The 17,472-nt window shown below is 46.1% G+C and overlaps 1 protein-coding gene across 1 annotated transcript in view; it reads left to right on the top strand.

The window, feature by feature from the left end:
• The first annotated feature begins 13,608 nt into the window (after positions 1–13,608).
• ETS2 (ETS proto-oncogene 2, transcription factor) overlaps positions 13,609–17,472 on the top strand; it is a 15,078-nt gene continuing 11,214 nt past the window's right edge. The window contains exons 1-2 of the mRNA XM_017811003.1: positions 13,609–13,781; positions 17,227–17,298. Of these exons, the coding sequence (XP_017666492.1) occupies positions 17,227–17,298 (72 nt within the window). The 5' untranslated portion in view covers positions 13,609–13,781. The remainder of the gene's footprint in view (positions 13,782–17,226; positions 17,299–17,472) is intronic.

The raw sequence follows: 17,472 nt of genomic DNA, 5'->3' as shown, positions 1-17,472 counted from the left end.
GGGGTTTCATACTTGCACCACCTCACCTAATTCATATTTACAAAATTGAATGCCAGGCTGATGTTCTGTCCATCTCTGCCTAGAAGATTAGCAATTATTCCACATTTTCAAGCAGCCATATTGCAAATAGTCAGTTCTGCTAATTGCTTTAATTGTTCAACCCCTGATTTAAATGCGAGTTTTTCAGCATACTGCTGGCGACTTAATTAATTATAATTATGTACAGGTCACGTTTCAGATATATAATCTTTATAAATGATAGACAGATGAGTAAGGAGAGGAATCCAGATCGCCAAACACAAGTTCAGCCCCCAATTAAAGAACCGTGCGCATCCCAAACTTAAATGCTGCATAATAATTATTTCTATAAATAATAGTATCTAGAGAAGGAGCTGATGACAGAGCTGTATCCCAATAATTAGGAATGACTCCAACTTTGTTTACTATTCCCTAGAGATGCATGCCTATTGATTTTGTTTGTAAATGACCAGTTCATCCAAACACCTCAGTGTGTGCTATCAAATATTCAAACTGTCTGTTCAACCACCTGCTCTGCTGAGGTACAATCATCCCTGGGAAAAGTCATTCCTGGGGTGGAAGCAGTGTGTTGTCCCAGTCAGGGAACCAGAAATTTGGCCAACAACACGGTACATTAATTCTCAGAGCTCTTCTCTCAATTTTTGGTTCACTAAAATAATTTCTGGCATGTTTTTAGCTAAAAAAAAAAATAAAGTTAAATATGTTATATTTTTAAGTGAAATATACTGTATGTAATTCTTTAAGGGGTGTTGGACTGGTATTTACTAGTTGCTGAGCTAATTTAGATATTTTGCTATTTTTATCACATTTATATACATGATTGTGGCATTTTTGAGGTGGTTGACTGTTTTCTTTAATAATTTTGACCCCCTGGCCAACTGCAGTTCAGTTTGACAGCAGATAGGAGGTCTCAAATATATTATGCTCCTACCTCTACTGAAAATGAGCAACTGAGCAGAGGAGAGGGATCTTTGTCAGAGTCCTCACTGAAAGAGAAACCTTGGGAAGCTTGAGTTAATCGGGAATCCAGCAGAGAGAGATGCAGGAAAACAGGCTTCATGAAATTATTGGTAGGTTTTAAACCAATATCCCCCAGAGAAAAAAATAGGAGACGTAATTCTCCAAAAGGACATTTCCCTTCTCTCTGAACTGTTCCAGCCTCCTCTCTGTTTCTTCCCTCTTCAACTCTTCCCCACACCAGCTGTGCTGATGAATCCACCCTGGTGGTTTGTCACCTCAACACCTTTTCCCTCGAGGCTTTACATCACGTTGGCCACGAGCTTCCAGCCCTCACCGGGGACGTGACTCACGAGACTTCGTCCTTCCTACATTCCTGCTTTTGTGCCTTTTCACCCACTCCCACAGCCCCCCCTGAGCTCCAGAGTTACTTTGCCACCTCTTCCACCCAAAAAAAAATGCAAAGCAGCTGGTTATCCACTGGGTTTCTTCTGGAGAGCATGGAAAACATGCCTAAATAATGGTGTTAGAGAGCAGGTTGGGGTTCTGCACAAATTAATTCGCGCCTTCTGCAAACCTCGGCTCGAAACCTGCCATTTGTGTGTTAAAAAGCACAAGCTCTTCTTGCACTCTTTAAACCAGGTGGCAGGTCCTTTGGAAAAGGAATGGATTGCTCTCCTTGTGGAAAACCTCACCCAAGAACCTCACGGAGTCCCCTGGAGCAAAAGCAAGCATGATAATTGAGACCCAAAGGACGAAAACAAACACAGAGTTTAATTGGTAATTTGACCTTTGCAGCTTGTTGGGAAGATTAGGGTTAAGAGCTTTACAAAGTTTGTTCTTGGATTTGCTGTTTACAAAAGACGTCAAAAAGATAACTGGGAAAGATTTAACTTTTTTTTTTCTTTTTTGAAACCCAGAGACAAAAGATGGGCATATCCCAAGTTCAACATTGCTAAGCACACGCTTAAAATCATCACCTGCATGATTAGTATCCCAAATAACAGAAAAATGAATGTATATCTCCTATCCCACCACTACATATATGATATACCATCCATCCTGAAACACTGGAAATATGGGAAACTGGTAGGATTTAGGTAGGCAGCACTGAAATCCAGAAGACTATCACAGGAAGAAGAAGAGCATGGAAGGTCCTCTTCCCACTGGGAAGCTACCACTTCTAGTCTGAGTTCCTCCTGTTCCATACAGACTGGGCACATTTAAAAAAAACAAAAAGTGAAAAGAGTCATTAATGATTGTCCTGAAATAAAATAGGATATCTGATTCGCTCTCTAGGGATGGATAGGTGCCCATTTTCCATGCTTGCTCTCTCATTCCTGGTAAGATTTGGCAAACCTAAGTATTAATAACAGTGGCCATTTGCCAACTCACTAATTAATAAAAGTGGAACAGCCTTCAGACAGTCATGGCTTTCAGTCACTGCGGATCTCGTTTGGGTGGGAATGGGTCCATTTGGCAATTCCTGGTGAAGCCTTGGAGTCACCCAGCCCCACCACTCATGGGCTTGGCAGCAATTTTAAGGCTGATCCTGACAATGCTGCTCTTCAGGCGACACTGAAACAGCAGCACAGGTCTCCTCTCGCACCTCACCAAATACCCCCACAACAGCTGTCTAAGACAGAGCCTAAGAAGTGGTGAAAAACCACTGAGTGCAAGTAAATATTCCACAGCAGCAAGTGGTTCAGTGAGCAGCAGAATAAACGATGCTGGTGTCCCATGACTGGCACCTTAGAGTGGCTTATCTCATCTCTAATAACATAAAAATTCTTATCTCAAGCCTGAGTAAGATGTGAGCTCTGATCAAAGGTCCCTGTTAACAGTATTTACTTCTTACGTGATCCTCTGGAAAAAAAATAGTCGAGCCCATATTTCTTGCCTTTATGTCTGTGGGGACACAAGCTCTGGTGTCTTTTATCTACTCTGCTGCCTCTAATTTCTAAGACAGTCAAGAACTTCATTTCCCTCAGATCATGAGATCCTTCCCAGCTTTGGTTAAAACCGACCAAATGGTTCAAAAGCTGTTTGGGGCCAACAGGAAGCCAGAAGGGAAAAAAAAGGCTGGGTGACTCCGTGACTCTCATTTCCTTAAGCTAAATCCAAGCTAAAACACATCCTTGCAGAGAAATCCCAAGCCCATGGAACAATTACTTGGTAAACAAACTTTTTCTTTAGGGATGTATTCCTTTCAAGGGAAGAGGAGGGTGCACATGCAGGGGCGGGAGAAGGAAATATCCTGGAAAAACTAAATTCCTTTGGGTGTTTTCACCCAAAATATCCTTGAAAACAGCAAAAGGAGTGAAGTCTGCTCCTTTAAAAGCTCTTTACCTCTTTCTCAGTAACTTGAACTCTCCACTGGAGCGTGTAACGACACAGGATGCAGAGACCTAAGGAAAGCGAGGGAAGCTTTTAATGTCAAAATATATGATGTGGGAAGCCAGTGCATTAATTAAGGATTTATGGGACATTTTCTGTGCAATCCTCAATCTTCTCTTTCTTTTTTTTTTTTTTTTTAACAGTAAGAGACTGTTACATGCTGGTCCTGGTGGCTGAGAGGGCAGCAATTCCCTTTTGGGAAGTGTCATCTGTCCCCCTGGCACTGCTGAGGGACCTCCAGGGCTGTGCCCAGTTCTGGGCCCTCATGGAAGAGAGACATGGAGGGGCTGGAGCATGTCCAAGGAAAGAACAGAGCTGGGAAAGGGGCTGGAACAGCAGGAGGGGCTGAGGGAGCTGGGGGGGCTCAGCCTGGAGAAAAAGAGGCTTGGAGGGGACTTCTACAACTCCCTGACAGGAGGTTGTAGCCAGTTGAGGGTCTGGCTCTTCTTCTGGGCAAAATGTGACAGGATGAGAGGAAACAGCCTCAAGCTGTGTCAGGGGAGGGTCAGGCTGGACATCAGGAGGAAATTCTACTCTCTACAACTCCCTGACAGGAGGGTGTAGCCAGGTGGGAGTCGGGCTCTTCTCCCAGGAACCAGCAGTGGGACAAGAGGGCTCGGTCTTAAGCTCTGCCAAGGGAGGTTTGGGGTTGAATATCAGGAAGAAATTTTTTACAGAGAGAGTAATCAGGCATTGGAATGGGCTGCCCAGGGAGGGGGTGGATTCACCGTCCCTGGAGGTGTTTAAGGTGAGACTGGATGTGGCATCAGTGCCATGGGCTGGGAACCACGGCAGGGTTGGATCAAGGGTTGGAATTGATGATCTCAGAGGTCTTTTCCAACCCAGTTGATTCTGTGATTCTATGATTCTTCCTGGCAAGGGTGGTCAGGCATTGGCAGGGGCTGCCCAGGGAGGTTTGGAGTCCCCAGCCCTGGAGGTGTCCCAGGAAGGCCTGGCCGTGGCACTCAGTGCTCTGGGCTGGGGGACAAGGTGGGGATGGGGCACAGGGTGGACTTGATGATCTTGGAGGTCTTTTCCAACCTAAATAATCCCGTGATTCTGTGGTTCACAACACTGCCCTAAATGTGTTTGGGGTTTGGGAGCTGCAGCGAAAGCTCAACCAGCCTCAGACAGGGCTGCAAACTACAGAAACACTGGGAAGGGACAGAGGTCCCAAGTGCAGGGAATTGGTATTTAAAGATGATTGGTGACCTTAAACCCTGGCACACACTGGGTGTGAGTTCCCAGAAACACCAGGTTTCCGTGACGGCACAGAAGGGATTTAAAGGCGGTGAGATCAAAACCCCTATCTCTTAAAATATGTTCGGTTTCTTTCATGACGGCCAAAGCATGTGTTCCCCTGAGATAAGGGCTCCACACAACAGTGGTTTCTCCTGGGTTTGCTCAGGAACACCGAAAGCAATACAGGATCTGCTTAAAGAAATCCGATGGGAATCAGCAGAGCTCGCTGGAGCAGCACCTGAGAGTGTATTGCTTCCAAAGTTCAACTTCCATACATGGGCAAAGTCAAAGCTGTGATGTGAGCAGCAATCACTGGATGACATTGATAAAAAGCCAATGAATGGTTATGTAAAGGTTGTAGTAGGATGTGTTTTCTCATTTACAGGCTTCTGGGCAAGCACCAGCTTTCTCTGTGAATCAGCCACACTAAGAAAACCAGTTTGCACAGAGGCAAAGGAAAGAGATTGCACTACAGAAAAGAAAGAAATAATGTGCACAGTTTATTTCTCCCCTAATTAAAAGATTTCCAATGCTGGGAAAAGGCACAAGGGCAAAAAAGTCCCGTAGCTGTTTATCTGCCCGAGGCCAGAGAGCATCCACTTCACACCTGTGAGTGAGCAGTGATTCCAGAAATCTCAATGCTGTCAGCAGGATCAACTCCTCAGCTATGGAAACACTCATCTGGGTGAGCAGAAAAGCACATCTGGCCCACAGAAGGGAGTCCATGCTGTTGGGGACAGAGCTGCATGGTGATTTGTGTGGAGAGGAACTGCTTACAGTGCTCCCCCACAAGAGGAAGCCTGCACTTGATGTGCCCGAAGCTCCACCAAAACCCACTGTTTGTAAAAGAAGCAATTTGAAGTAAAATCATATTTAAAAAAAAAAAGGGGAGGAAAAAAAAGACAAAAACCCAGGAGCAAAAAGAATACAAAGGTTTGATCGATCATGGCTTGGTTTTGCTTTTTTTTTTATATAGTTTTTTTTTCCAGAATACAATCCAGAAAATGCTTTTAAGATTGACTTTGGGCCTGAGGGCAGGGGGGAACCCCAATGCTTAAGCTCTACAGATTCTCGTGGTCTAAGGAAATGATTTCCCCTTGTTTTATGCCAGCCTGGCCCAGAGTGTTTGCTGGCCAGTGGCATCACAGGAGTGGCACTTCCAGTCCTGTGTGTTATTAAGTGCAGAGTATTTGCAGCATCTGGGCTTCATGTAGGGCCACAGTCACACAGGACAGGGACAGGCAGCCACACCAGTGGCCCTGTCACAGCCTGCAGGAATGCCTGTTTTGCTGGGATCATTGCTAGCAAGGCAAGGGGACCCCAGGGCTTCTGCCACCAACAAAGCTGCACATGGGGTGAAGCGACACTTATGGGTTGGCCCCAGTTTGACACTGGTGTGAGACACCACCCTATAACCCAGGTCCCCCCTAGAGCTACTTATTTCCAACTTCAAATACAGAATTTTCTCACTAGAGCTCACTGTTTGCTTGCTAATAATCCTCTATAAACCAGTGTTGTTTCCAGTACTGGTACATAGCATATGTCCTGCGTTCTCCACAAATATTAAACCTATCCCTGCCCAGCCCTTCCATATTTCTCCCTCATTTGCTGTTGTGACAAAGATATTCTTGAATGAATCTTAATGACTCATCCCAAGTGTTGTTCTTTTGCATTCTGATAAGCACTAGACGGGGTGACTAATAGAGTATGTGCAACACCTAGACAACGTGAGCAAATCATTGTTTGCCTAAACCATATTAGATCCTGATAACAGATACAGGCAGTGCACCTGCTCCATTGTCATAAAAAAAGAAAAAAAAAAAACACAACCAACAACCAGGGCAGATACAGCAACTGCTGCTTATATTTGTATAAAGTGAATTCATCTTGTCGGTGTTCCAGACAACGTATGTTGTGGCTGATATAAAGCTTCCCTCTCTTGTAAAAGTGACTAATTTGACATCATGCCCCTGGGGAAGAAAAAGCAAAAAGACAGCCAGTTTGACTAAGACAGAGCAGTTCTTCACAGAGAAGGTGCCTGTGAATCAAAGACAGGCAGTTTTCCAAGCCTACCAATGTGTGCACCAGTGGGCACGACCATGTAGGCACCCACTCATGGCTAAAGCTGGCATTGCCTTTCCTTGTCCTGTTTCTGTGGGATTAGGGTTGAATTTCTTCAGAGAAAGGCCTGAACAGGCTTCCAGCCAAAGGGCAGGTGAATAAAATGGGATATAGGCCTTCCATATATATTATTTTAGTCAAGGTCATTCAAATGGGTGATTTTTTGCTCCAGACTCTTCAGGCTGAGATCCTCAACACAGAGTGAGGTGAATAATCCTGACTACAGTGGTGTCCTGAATTTTTCCTTAGATCAGGAAAGAAGCCAGCAACTTCTCCCTCACTCTTAGTACTAAAAAATGCATGTTCCAGTAGAATAACAGAATCATTTAGGCTGGAAAAGACCTCCCAGATCATCAAGTCCAATCTGTGCCCATCCCCACCTTGTCCCCCAGCCCAGAGCACTGAGTGCCATGGCCAGGCCTTCCTGGGACACCTCCAGGGCTGGGGACTCCAAACCTCCCTGGGCAGCCCCTTCCAATGCCTGACCACCCTTTCCAGCAAGAAATTCCTCCTCATGTCCATCCTGAACCTTTCCTGGTGCAGCTTGAGGCTGTTTCCTCTTGTATTACCACTTGTTCCCTGGGAGCAGAGCCCAACTCCCCTCGGCTCCACCTTCCTTTCAGGTAGTTTTAGAGATCAATAAGGCTCCCCCCCTCAAGCCTCCTGTTCTCCAGGCTAAAAATAACCCAGCTCCCTCAGGTCCCAACCCATAGCACCTGCCAGCTCTGAATGAGTTTCAAAATATTGTGTAAACAGAGATATTCTTATTCACTGACCACAGTAAGACTCACCGCTGCTCTTTTTGTAAGGATGTGGATATGCACTGAACATGCAGGAGGAGGGACACATGGATGAAATCATAGTGTGTACTTGCCAAAAAGAATCAAGCGGTTAGATATGACTCTGTGCTCACTTTCAGTGCCACAAGTTCTGCCAGCACTCAGCCCTTGGGTTGTACAGCTCACTACACAGAGAGAAATCAAGCGAGTGAAAAAGGGAACAGGGAATTTGCTCTGGGAAGTGAGGGATCAATCACAGAATTACAGACTATCCTGAGTTGGGAGTGACCCACAAGGATCATCAAAACCTAACCCCTGGCCCTGCCCAGGACACCCCAACACTCCCCCCTGTCCCTCAGAGCTTTGTCCAAACCCTCCTGGAGCTCTGGCAGCCTTGGGGCCGTGCCCACTGCCCTGGGGAGCCTGGTCGGTGCCCACCACCCTCTGGGGGAAGAACCTTTCCCTGAGATCCACCCTGAGCCTGCCCTGTCCCAGCTCCAGCCCTTCCCTGGGTCCTGTCCCCGCTCCCAGCGAGCAGGGATCGGAGCTGCCCCTCCCCTGCCCCTTGGGAGGAGCTGCAGAGCCCGATGAGCTCCGACCTCAGTCTCCTCTGCTCCAGGGTGAATGAGAATGAAGCAGGTTGAGAATAATAAAGAAGGCAATAGAAAAAAAAAATAAAAGCTGAACAAACTCTATTATGCCAGGGCTCAGGCACTGACACACAGGAGTTTATGTCAGTATGAAAAAAATAACCTTAAATCATTGTTCCAAAAATATACCCAGTGCTCACACAGACAGTAAGTTCCCACTTACAGAAGTACAAGAGCAGCAGGGACAAGCAAGGCTTCCAAGCCATGGGCTCTCTCACTTTGTGCTGTGAACATCATCACCAACACACCTAAGGGCTAAGGTAAACTTTTTAAATAGTTGTGACAACTTTTACAGATATGTGTGTCTGAGGGAGAAGTCATTTGATACAACCCCCCCTCCTCAAACTTTTGCAGATGCAAAACTCATATATTTTTTGGTGACAGGGGAGGAGAAGAGGGGGCACCATACCCAGCAGGATGAACTACTGCCCTTACCTCACTGAAGGCCACATCACAGTGATTAGTGAGCTGACCAGGAGAACCATAAGCTTGTGCACAAACAAAGTGATCCTTAAATGAAACCAGCAGTATATGAAACGCAGGGAATGAAAGAAAAAACTCTGTTGCTGAAGGAAGCTCAAACATGCTTTTTTGAACCCAGTCATCCCAAAGAAATTATTAAACTCTGTTGTTTCTGAATACACTTGGCCTTAAAATATTAACATGTGCTTTTTATTTTATGCCTCAGAATGCATGAAATGGATTAAAAACACCCAAAATGGTATGAGCAATCTCTTGAGCACTAGCTAGTTTAACAACTATTCTTGTGCTTTAGCATGAAAGGTAAAGGTTTAGGTTTTTCAGTCATATGAGGCATCATCCTACAGTTCATGTGTTAGGCATCTCCCCTGTCCGCTGGCAACATTATTTGTGCATGCTTGTAACATTTTCACTTAATTAATAAAAACCCAGAAGCACATAAGGACTTCAAATTTTTACACTTTATGGAGCTGGGAGTTTACCTGCTTTCTTTCAGTTTTATGAAGGTGAAACGTGGCACTTTATGGGCAAAACGTGGCGATTTCTTTTACTGCTCAAACTTTGCCGTAGTTTGTTTTGTTTGGTTTTTTTTTCCCTCTGTCAGTAATTACTCCTGTTGGCTTGCGTGTGCTCAGAATAATGACACACACACACAAATAACTCACTGCACTTTGTGACTCACTGAGATGCCCTCACAGAAATGATCTTGGTCACACTTTGCGCATCAGACACCGTGGAGAGAACTTTTCGGTGGGGAAAATCAGCGGGGCTTTAACTGTGAAGAATAAAAGTCTGAGTAAAAATTCGTTTGATACCCACCCCCCCCCCCCCCCCTCCCCTTCCCCAAACCTGTATAAATATTTTGGTTTAGCTGCGTTTGAAAGGCAGAGTCAATGAGTTTCATCCTTTGTTTCGGCCATAATAGCGTCTTGTTTGAAGTTGCTATTTCGAGCCAGAAGAGAGCCGGGCCTTTATTTCTCAAAGATGTTATTTCCTGAGAGCCTTTATGCCGCGAACTTACAGCCGGTCACTACTGGAGCTTCATTGTCAATTGTCTTTCAGGGGCACAAATATAAAGCCTTTTCTTTCAAATTCAGGACGGCTCTGTTTGTTTACGCTGCTGAATGCAAACGAACGGGGAGGCATCGCTGGGGCTGTAGGAATAGGGAGGAGGCACAGAGTTATCAGCTGTCCCGGCCCCCTGAGTGCCCACCACACACCCGTGGGGGTCCCGCAGCAAGGGATGCTCCAGCCAAACCCTCCTCCTGGCAGCAGCAGCAGGAGGAGGAGGAGGAGGGAGGAGGAGGAGGAAGGAAACGTGCACCCCAAACATACTCAGGCAGAGGAGCTGAGCCAACATGCAGATGAGGGAGCGACACATACTTTGACAGCACGACAGGGATTTTCACTTCTCTGTGTCCTCTCCCCGTGGCGCAAGAGGAATTCTGGAGGAGTAAGTCATCGCTGCTCCGGAGCACCGGCTGCAATGCAGCTCTTCCACATACCTCTCCATGCTCTAGACCTCCACATTTTTAGGATCTTATTCCCCCTCTTTGTTGTCCCCTGTAAGAATTTCGTGTGCAGGCACCGTTCCCTGGGATGCCCTGACCATCAGCTGCTGCTCTTTGCCTCCAAAGAACCCACAATTCAGCTTTGCAGCTGCTCAAATCAGAAATACGGGGCCAAATGACCCCCTCCTTGGACAACCACCCATTGCTTCCAGGCCAAAATGCCACGTTCTTAGGTATTAAAAAAGAAAAAAAAATCTAACAAGTTCCTTTACCTTATTTCTCTACTTATTTCTTATGAATTTTCACAGCTTATTTCTGAGACACCACTGCAGAGAAAGAGAGTTAAAAAAGCAGAAATAACTCCTTAGCACTCACTTGCAGTGTGGGTCCTCATTCAAACCAAAAAATTACGAGCAAGAAGGACTGAAAAAAAGCCTTACATTATCTGGACTACCACAGAAAAGGGGACTTTGCAACATGTTGTTCGTTAGTCTTTGTCCTTTTTCTTTCCTTTTCCCTTTCTAGCCACTTTACTCTTGAGTACCATCAGTTTTCCCTGCTAAAAAGAATAAAGCACCAGTAGATCTGCCACAACAGCAACAACAAAATCTCAAAAATTTGAAGCTAGATGCTGATTCCATGATTTTTCTTATGTTGATACAAAATTCCCCCTTTTGTCTCTGGCTGACAGTGTGACAACACATGCAGGAAAAATAACAACATGGGGAAGAGCTAAAGAAATTGTGAGGAGGATGGACAATTCCTAAAATAGAACCAAAACCAAAGCAAAGTGATTTTTCCTTTGACTCTCTAGCTTAAAAATGTTACATTTTGTGAATGAGCAGAGGGATCACAGAATTATAGAGTAGGCCAGGCTGGAGAGGAAAGTTGCAGGTCTCAGTCCTGACCTTCTGCTTTGGCCAGTCACGATCAGAGACTCCCACAGACAGAGCTTTCACTCACACTGGGAACATTCATTTCCAAATATCAAATTGGCATTTTCCCTGCTGCCACTGTGCACTTCTGGAAGAGTCTGGCTCTTTCTTTGCTCTAACCTCCCATTAAGTAGTTGAAAATAGCAATGAGATTCCCCATTAGCCTGCTTTTTTTTCCTCCAAACTAATGAAACCCAGCCCCTCCTCATACATCATGTGCTCACTAAGCACATACCACTTCTAATGGAGCAACAGTCTATTTGTATACCAACAATAAGTATTATTTAAAGAAATTAAATACTCTTACATAAGAAGAATTTCTCTAAAAATAAGGCACTTCAGTAGAGCAAAATATGGCTGGGTTAATAATTTTGCTCTGGGTCCCAGAATGTTAATTTAGCAAGAAATAAATAACTCCCAGCCTTTCATCTTATCTTTTTGACAGCTGTTTCCCCTATATAAAGGGTGTCATAATTGTTTTTGTCAGTGTTATAATTAAAATTGCTATGCAGCTGACATACAGTTTTTAATGGTTTCCCTAAGGATTATAACAGATGTTGCCTTATTAGATCAGGACTCTCCTGAAGTAAGAAATGTCATTGGCATAATCAAGACACTTTTTTAAGTCTCTCAGAGTAGACTTGTCACAATTTTCCTGGTAACATTTGACCCTGAGGAGTGAAATACATCCCACTTCTCTACAGAGAAAGTTTTCTGAAGAGTTTGAAGGAAATACTAAAGAATCTTACTCTGGGGTAACAAGTTGTATGGTCCAGTTTTTGCTGCAGACAGAAATAACTGGGAAATATAAGAGGGAGCCCTGACAACTGCACAAGAAACTGTGGCTTTTTAATGACAAAAATATCTGCAGGTAAAGATAAAGGATCCATTGAAATCTGGTGAGGAGCTGAGAAGTTGGTAATAGGAGCAGTTGGTGGGCTCCTATTACAAGGAAAGCTACAACCCTGTGACACAAGTGTTCATTTGAAATGGGAGGTAGTTTAAATAAAGCAAGGTATGACAGCAAGCTTAAAGAACAGCTCTCTAAGTGCAGTTCAGATCCCTGATGTTGACTGAAAATCCAGAGAAGTCGAGGAGGAAGCAAAAAGAAACTGTGGCTCCAGTGGACAGCCAGGCCAGGGATCTGGGCAGCACACATGGATCCCCTTGTTTGAATACACCCAAAGTGTTTATTATGATATATAATAAGTCAGTTGTGGGTAACATGGCAAGAGAATCAGAAAAATTAGGTGGCTCCAACCTAAGAAAAGCCACCCTTGCCCCTTCCACCGAGTCTCTCCAACCCCTCAGGGGGAACTCAATTTGACAAAATAAATGTAACAGAAAGCTACTGCATATTTTTTGTGTCATTGAGCTCCTTGCAGCTTTCCAAGGGCCACCAAATTTTCCTCAAGGTGTGAGGAACGCCAACTCTGTTTCACAGGATCTGAGATTCACAGGCTGAAGCTTTCACATCGCATCTCGTTTATATTAAGAACTCCCCAAAATAATTGTGGAAGGTGCAACATGACATAATCCCTGAAGTTCCACAGTTCCAAGTGTCATAGTTTACTTATGGAAATCACAGAATCGCAGAATCACTTAGGTTGGAAAAGATCTCTGAGGTTATCCATCCCAAACTTGGATCAATCCCCACCTTGTCAAGCAGAACTGAGCTCTGTTCTCCATGTCCAGTCATTCCTTGGACACCTCCAGGGATAGGGACTCCACCACCTCCCTGGGCAGCCCCTTCATAAAATCAGAGAATTATAAAATCATAGAATCATAGAATGGTTTGGGTTGAAAAGGGACCTTCAAGACCACCCAGTTCCAACACCCCGCCGTGGGCAGGGACACCTTCCACTAGACCACGTTGCTCCAAGGGTGATTAGACATCAGACACTGGAATTTCTAATTACCCTTTCTGCGAAGTAATTCCTGCTAATGCCCAAACAGACTATTTATACAGATACTCGGATTTTCAGGGGTTAATTCTCCTAATCTCATCCATCTCGCGCGCAGAGAGGCACTAATTAAAAACAAAACACGGAAAAAAAACCGTCCAGCACGAATTATCTCGCGTAAAAAAAAAAAAAAAAAAAAAAAAAAAAGAGAGAGAGAGATAAAATAATATCCGCCTCTCCGCACGAGACAAAACTGCCTCTTCCCCCCCCTTTTCCTCCCCTCGCCGCGCTTGGCATCACCGAGCCGGCGGGGCCGCGCCGGTACGAGCGGCAGCGGCGGCGGCCACGACAACAAGCGGAGGGGCCGGGCTTGCGGGGAGAGGCGGGTCCTGCCACCTCCCCCCGCCCGCTGAAGAGCCGCTGCGAGGGCGGGAGGGCGGCACAGAGCGGGGAGGCACCGGCCGAGCATCAGCGCCGAACCAGCGCAGCATCAGCGCAGCGCCGCGGGCCGGGGCACCAGCGCGGCTCGGCCGGCAGCGCCCACGCACCGCCGGGCACCCGCCTGCCCTCCCTGCTCCCGCCCCTCCGCCTTCTCCGGGACTCTCCGCCGGGATCGGCCCCGCTGGTGTTGTTGTTGGCCGGCGCGGCCACATCGAGGATATTTTGGCTCCCGGCGCCTCGTTGTTTTGGACTCTCTCCGTGTGCGCGGTGCCGGTGCCGCCTCCCCGGGAGCGACGCGCGGGAGCGCCGGGATATCGGGGGCCAGGTGAGGCGGGGGCGGCCGCGGGGAGGGAAGGGAAGGGAAGAGGAGGGAGAGAGGAAGGGGGGAGGCTCGTCGGTGCGACCCCTTCCACGTCCGAGCGCCCCGACCCCTTCCACGTCCGAGCGCCCCGACCCCTTCCACGTCCGAGCGCCCCGACCCCTTCCACGTCCGAGCGCCCCGACCCCTTCCACGACCGAGCGCCCCGACCCCTTCCACGACCGAGCGCCCCGACCCCTTCCACGTCCGAGCGCCCCGACCCCTTCCACGCCGGAGGGATCGCGCCTCTGCCGAAGGGTCTCCGCGGCCGCCCGAGGGTCTCCGCGTCCCCCCCCCGGGGATGCCCATCACAGCCCCCGCATCCCCCGGGCCCCCTGATGGGCCTCCCCCGGGGGCGATGGTGGAGCTGCGGGCGGAGGGGAGCCGGCAGGAAGGGGTTAATGGGCAGCGCGCTCTGGATTTGGTTAGTACTTTAAAGGGACTCGAAAAAAAAAGAAAAAAAAAAACGTTTGGCTGTGTGATCTCCCCCATCGAACTTTCATGTGGGCGAAGTGTGTCATGTGTGCGAGAAGTCATGCCGGCTCCCGGCTATCTCCCGCTTGGGGAGCTCGGGGGCTGCGCGGGGAATCGGTGCTCCGGTTGGATCCTAACCTATTGCTAGGGAGCTGTGGTTTTGGTTTTGTTTGGTTGGGGGTTTTTTTGTTTGTTTGGTTTTTTTTTTTATCTGAAAAAATTGCCATTTAGAAGAAAAACGACAACCAGATACGTTATCCGCACCCTTCCCTCCTCCAAAAATATGTATATATGTATAAAAACCTCAAGGAAAAATAACAGTGGAGGTGCATTGGATACATTGAGGGCACCAGCACGCCTCGGTTCTCCATGTGGATGCTTCCCAGCTGAATCCAGCTGTGGGCAAGCACCTGGCTGTTGCTGAAAAGAAGGCGATCAGAATTCAGGAGTATTAGTTAATAAGTGCCTGATCCTGTTGACCCTGTTCTGGTTCACCCACTCAGCTATGCGGGGGTGTTGAAGAAGGTGTCCTGCCAGTTAAACCAATTATAGCTGGCAAGCAGCAGTCATCAGCATTAGTGGAGGAGCTGGAGGTGAGGCCCAGTCACACCGGAGTGTTTTCTGAACTTAAACAGGAGCTTTCTAAGCCCAGCAGAAGGCCAGATTTTAACCCTCTGTGCCGTGAAAATCCGTGGTGCCTTTTCAGCTCTGCTTGCATGGTGAGAACTCCCGCAAGGGTTCCGTATCTCGGGGCTGGGAATTTGTGCTGCAGATGGGAGAAAGCTGGTGTTCGATGAGCAAACGATACAGAAATTCCTTTGCTTCAGATACTTGGTCGGAGGAGGAAAACTGGAGTGTTGCAAAACACGCTGAGGATCTTCATATGTTGGTCGACTGGTCTAGTTTTTCCAAAGCTTTCCTTCCAGCAAGGCCATGGAGCAGCCTAGCATGGAGAAACAGGGACTTGGGTTACTGAGCAATGCCGTGGAATGAACACTTGATATAAACCTTTTGTCTTAGGACCCTAAACATCTCTAAAAAAACAAACAAACAAACAAAAAAACCAGGAAGGAAAGTATCCCAGTCTTTTTAGTCAACGGGAAAATGCCTGATAGGATTTGTTGGAGAGGTCAGAATTGCACACAAGTGCCAGAAATCTTATTTCTAGCCCTAGCCGGGGATCAGACCTAAACTTGCTGAATATACATAAAATATCTTCCCAAATACTCTCAAATCTCTCAGGCTTACAGCCAGTTATCCCCAGACACCAGAGCAGAATTCAAAAGCAAAAACAGAAGGGTGTTAAAAATCGCTGTATATTTTTTTAGCATCCGAACACAAGGATAAACAGTTGTTTAAACTGTGGCAAATTTAATGAACAGATTAGGATGCTTGCTGAGTGAGACTCATGCTGTGTAAAATTCTTTGCTGCTCAATGAGATGTGTAATTTAGATCAAATATTTGTACGTGCTGTTTGAGGTAAAAAACATCATTCAATAGATTGCACTTTTTGGCTAACGTTATTGAATGTTCTTTTCAAAGTCAGTTATCTTATTTTATTTCAATTACAAGCCTGATACTGCTGTCTGATAACAGTAAAGTTGAAATAGGCCTTTCAGGTTAAGGAGTCAAGTTATTTTTGTTATTTTCCTATTTTTTATTTTCAAGTGATCAGCTGTTTAAGAGGATGAAAGGGCTCCTTGTCATTGGCTCTTGAATGTTTTTATTTCCCTCCCTATTTATTTGGACAGCTTTTGAGTGTCTTGTCATTTTTAACAAGCTGGGCTTATTTTGTTAAGCTCCTGATTTGCTACCTCTCTCTGAATTTAAGATTGTATTTACTTTTTTGCCTTGTGGTAACATGGCTAATGAGAGAACTGGCTTGTAATAAGTGATCACAGTTTTGTGGAAGTCTTGATAGTGTCTTATGTGGCTCTTTAAATACAAGTGCATGTTTTCAGGAAGTTTTTGGGGAGCAGGAGAATTTAGCCCAATGCTGTGAAAAAGGGGAAGGAAAATTGTTGAGAGTGTAGCCTGATAAGGTATCATTCCTGACACCTGAATTGCAGCATCACAATAAACCTGAACAATAGGCCATAAAACTGGCTTTATTCCTTATGTTTCATCTCTCCCATAGGTCAGTAAGAGGATATGAATCTTATCACTCTTTTCCTTAAGTGATGTATGGGAGAACAAGTTCCACAGGCCTCTCACAACCCTATTCCTGGTAATAAGGGCGATGTGATAAAGCTTTGACTTCAGTGGCATCAACATACTGACAGTGGTCTCATTATCAGCTCTTTAAAAAGGGTATTTTACTGTGTAAACCAATTTCAATTAAAACTTAGGCCCTCTAGAGCTTTTATAAATATGGTAATCCTGTGTTTAGAAATTGTACTGAGATAACATGGTTTGGAGATGCTCTGCCTGGTAAAGGCAGGGGGCTCCTGGTGCTGAGTATTGGCTTCAGTGGTTATTCAGAAAGGGGTGAGAGAGGTGAATGCAGTAGGTGAAGGTGTATCACTGTCACTCCTCTTCCTTCCCTTTGAAAGCCAAAATCCGAAGTGAATCATGGCCTGTGAGTGGGAATACAGTAAGCAAAAATAACACAGAGCTGAAGGCTGAAGATAATGGGTGAAAGCTGGAAAAGGTCCAAGGAAATAGATACTCGGTGGGCAAAGGAATTCTGTGGGCTTTTCAGACTTAGCAGAATCTTTGTGAAAGCTCTTCCAGTTAAAAAGATGCTTGAAAGCAGGATGGGAGCTGTGCCCTGTGTGGTTGGGACTGGGACGTTGGCAATGAGGAGGAAAGCTTTGCCTGTATCTCATTCCGTGAGCTGTTCCATGGTCTGCACTGGAGCAGTCGGATACATCTGTTCACGTCTGCTTGCTTCCTGCGTGGCAGTGTTTTTTTCATGTGACCCCTTTCATTTTTCAGATGAGTGATTTTGGGCTCAGGAACATGGATCAAGTAGCTCCTGTGTCGAACATGTACAGAGGAATGCTCAAGGTGAGTTCTCCTGAGTTGTCACCTCCTAAACCCGCCTGGGGCATCTCCCAGCTGATGAACTTATTGTGTTCTTATTGCACAGGAATTGGATAAGCCAGGTTTTAATTGAAGGGCAACACAGGTTTTAACTGAAACCTTGTACCCTCTCATCTTCCACAGTATTCCCCCTGAGTT

Source organism: Lepidothrix coronata, unplaced genomic scaffold (assembly GCF_001604755.1).
Source record: "Lepidothrix coronata isolate B3197 unplaced genomic scaffold, Lepidothrix_coronata-1.0 Scaffold30, whole genome shotgun sequence".
NCBI lineage: Eukaryota > Metazoa > Chordata > Aves > Passeriformes > Pipridae > Lepidothrix > Lepidothrix coronata.
Note: the sequence above shows the minus strand (reverse complement) of the source record. Positions and strands in the feature narration are given on the sequence as shown.